Here is a 4,168-nt window from a genome sequence, read left to right on the forward strand (position 1 = left end):
AAAAAAAAAAAAAAAAAAAAAGGTAACCACATTATTAAACACTTGGACTCAGAGATAAGGAAAAATAGTTTATAACAACATCTGGGCATATTTCCTAGTCTATTACTCAGACACATTAGGTTATTCCTTTTGCACAGTTTACTTGAATATATGTATAATTACAACATGCATAACATAACTAAAATATGTATAATAATATGAATTTTGCATCTTGTTTGTCACTTAACATTTAAAGGACTTTTAAAAATAATAGTGCTATTACCAACTAGCATATTTTCAAAATCTAAGACTTTTTTTTTTTTTTGGTTCCAGGGATTGAACTCAGGGGCACTCGACCACTGAGCCACACCCCCAGCCCTATTTTGTATTTTATTTAGGAGACAGGGTCTCACTGAGTTGCTTAGCACCTCGCTTTTGCTAAGGCTGGCTTTGAACTCGAGATCCTCCTGCCTCAGCCTTCTGAGCCATTGGGATTATAGGCATGTGCCACGGCGCCCAGCCTTAAGAGTTTCTTTTTTATATCGGCCCATAACTTTGAAAGTGCTCAACAGATACAGATATTTCTCAATTTCTTAATATTGTTATGCAATATGACAAATGAAATGGGAGTATTTTGTATTAGCTGACTAGGCCATATTTGCAAATAAAAGACCATCCTAAATTTGCCATGTATACAGTTTCTGAAATAATACCTGTTTCTTACTCTAGGAACCTTTTTTTTTTTTTTGGGTGCTACTAGGAATTGAACCCAGGGGTACTTAACTATAAAGTCATATCCCCAGCCCTTTTTTTTTTAAATTTTGAGACAGGGTCAAGCTAAGTTATTAGGGCCTTGCTAAATTGGTAAGGATGGCTTTGATTTGTGATGTTCCTGCCTTAGCTTCCCAAATGGCTGTGATTACAGACCATGTACCACCATGCCCAGCTTACTCTAGAAATCTTGCAATAGGTTTGGGTTTAAACACAATTTTGAATAACAGAATACATACTTTTTAATCTAAAAATTTCTTTACTCCACTTTCTGTCTCCATTTTCCATAGAGTGCATAAATAGTGACTCTCTACAGCAATGCACTACCATTTACTTTGATGATGCCATACAAATAATAAACTTACTTTCCATGGTCTTCTAATGCCTTTAAAGAATTCTGGCATCCACATTGGTAACACCACAGCTTCTTTCAGCAACTTTTTAGCCTCTACTAAATCAGCAATATCATCCCTGAAAGATATTCATCACAATTCCTTAGATTATATATTTAACTCTATGTATTAAATCTTCAGAACCACTGACAGCACACAACTTTATACTGCTGATACAATGTTAAGATTCTCTCTGGGCATTAGTGAAATAATACATTGTGATGAGGCCCACCATGTCAATCAGTGTACATAAAATTATCTTTGATTCTTGGCAGAAAAGGTTTTCAGCTGGCCTTTTTAGAACGCTGGCCTATAAGCCTCTTAAGTAAACATTTGAGTTGTGTCTCATCTGAAATTCTTGGGACCAGAAATGTTTCAGATTTTGGAATATTTCCATAGACTAACAGTTGAGCATCCTATCTGCAAACTCTGAAATGCTCCAAAATCTACTACCCTGGGGTTTTTTTGTTGTTGTTTTTTGGTACCAGGGATTGAACTCAGGGGTACTCAACCACTGAGTCACATCCATGCCCTGATTTTGTATTTTTTATTTAGAGAGAGGGTCTCACTGAGTTGCTTGGTGCCTCGCTTTTGCTGAGGCTGGCTTTGAACTCTCTCTCAATCTTCCTCCCTCAGCCTCCTGAGCTGTGGGGATTACAGGCATGCACCAAGGAGCCAGGCCAAAATTCAAAACATTTTGAGGGTCATATCTATGCTCAAAAGGTTCTAGATTATTTCAGATTTTTTATTTTCAGATTAGGGATGTTCAACCTGTATTATCATGCTGATTCATTTTTAAATCCTGCTTTTATGATGCTCACTCCATAACCCTCCCACCCTGATCTAGAAACAATGAACTCATTAAACAACAATATAAAGAATAAAAGGGGCATAAAGCAGAGATAGGCTATAATACTGTTGCTTTACCTCCAACTCAATTAAAAGGTAGAATCCACAGTTAAAGAGTATCATAAAAATTACTATGAAGAACCCCTACCACTACTACTGATACACATATCAATTTTATTATGAAAATGAATTTTGACTGTATAAATATCAAATACCAAAAAATTTTAAGTAGCACACAAAACCATACCTAATAATCATTAAGGTTTTAAAGGGAAATATATAACAGAATATGCCTAGCTTTGTTGTTTTGAAAATGGGCTTTAAGTATGCATTGTGATAGATTATAGATTTTTGATTAGACATAATACTAATTAAAGGTGATAACTACTGTTTGAGTAAAAGGACACAAAAGCAACATTTATCAAATGCTATAGGTAAGCAAGATACATACATAAAAATCACTAGAGGATGTCCCCAAAGAAGATGAAATTTCTATGATCTTATTCTCATTTTATACATAATTATTAATTTAAAAAATCTTAAACAAATTGGTACAACGTGGGTCCAAGTGAAGTGCTTTATTAAGTGTCTGACTTATACTGTATCTAATCTGGTTCTGTCCTACAGAACAGGTCCTTAGTACATGATCACCTTTGCTCCATCAAAAAGCATCATTAGCACCTAATGGTCTTAATTTTTCTTTGTTCTTTTTTAATAGCACCTAATTATCTTATTGTGAGATGTGACTTACCATCGAACATTGGGGTTCTGAGAAATTATGTCTCTTTCCAAAGCTTCTACTAAGTCCTTATCATATCCAGTACTATCAAATTTATTTGTCTCTGGTTCTGTAACAGCAGCAGGTGACTTGTTCTACAACAAGAGAAAAAGAAAAAAGCTTTTTATTGAAAGATTTGTTTCTGTGAGTCAGAAACAAAGGTGGAATTCGAATTCAAATGATATTCTTTCTTGTTTCTTTTTTAGTACTGGGGATTGAACCAAGGGGCACTTTACCACTGAACTATATCCCCAGCCCTTTTTTGTTATTTATTATTTTGAGAAAGAGTCTAACTTAGTTGCTCAGGCCCTTGCTAAGTTGCTGAGGCTGGCTTTAAACTTGTGATCCTTCTGCCTCTGCCTCTTGAGCAGTTTGGATTATAGATATGTGCTACTGTGCCCAGTTAGAAGGTACTTTCTGGTTCTCTTCCTTTTCTCCCATACTGTGCTGACAAAGCACAATAAATTTGAACTAAGCTACATCCCCAGGCATTTGTATTTTTTTACTTTGAGAAAGTGTCTTCAGGGGCTGGGATTGTGGCTCAGCAGTAGAGCTCTCGCTAAGCACGGGCGGGACCCGAGTTCAATTCTCAGCAGCACATAAAAATAAAGGCATTGTGTTGTGTCCACCTACAAAAAAGATTCTCTCTCTTTCTCTCTTTAAAAGAAAGAAAGAAAGTGTCTTCATAAATTGCTGTTGCTAGCCTCCATCTTGTGATCCTCCTGTCTCAGCCTCCGAAGGACCTGGGATTACAAGCATGTGCCATCACATGCTTTCATGGTATTTTATTTCATTAGTTGAACTAGTGTGATCTCCTTTAAGTACACATTAGTTCAATAATTTGCTCTAAGTGAAAATCCTAATCAGTAGGAGATGAGGAAAAAAAAAAAAAAAAACAGAAGGATTAAAAAGAACCTGGACTCTTTCTGTCTCAAATTAAAGCTGAAGATGAAGCTAGGTACAGTAGTGTATGTCTGTAGTCCCAGTTGAGATGGGAAGATTGATTGCACCCAGGAGTTCCAGACCAGCCTCAGCAACACAGGGAGACCAGGTTTAAAAAAAAAAAAAAAAAAAGAAAGTAGCCAGGCATGTGGCCAATACCTGTAATCCCAGCAACTCCAGAGTCTGAGGCAGGAGGATTGAAAGTTCAAAGCCAGCCTTAGCAAAAGTGAGGCACTAAGCAACTCAGTGAGACCCCATCTCTAATTAAAATGTAGAATCAGGCTGGGGATGTGGCTCAGTGGTTGAATCCCCCTGTGTTCAATCCCTGGTACACCCCTCCCCCTGAAATGACACAAATGACAGCTATTTGGGGAGGGCCTCAGGATGTATCTCTGTGGTAGAGTGTGTGCCTGGCATGCATGAGGCTCTGTGTTGACTCCCAAGTCTGGGGCGGGGG

General features: G+C 37.2%; 1 protein-coding gene across 1 annotated transcript in view; it reads right to left on the minus strand.

The window, feature by feature from the left end:
- Katna1 (katanin catalytic subunit A1) overlaps window positions 1–4,168 on the minus strand; it is a 43,299-nt gene that overhangs the window by 8,287 nt on the left and 30,844 nt on the right. Inside the window, exons 4-5 of the mRNA XM_015502129.2 lie at window positions 2,743–2,864; window positions 1,116–1,221 (exon numbers count right to left, since the gene is read on the minus strand). Coding sequence (XP_015357615.2) covers window positions 1,116–1,221; window positions 2,743–2,864 — 228 coding nt within the window. The remainder of the gene's footprint in view (window positions 1–1,115; window positions 1,222–2,742; window positions 2,865–4,168) is intronic.

This window comes from Marmota marmota, unplaced genomic scaffold (genome assembly GCF_001458135.2).
Source record: "Marmota marmota marmota unplaced genomic scaffold, marMar, whole genome shotgun sequence".
NCBI lineage: Eukaryota > Metazoa > Chordata > Mammalia > Rodentia > Sciuridae > Marmota > Marmota marmota.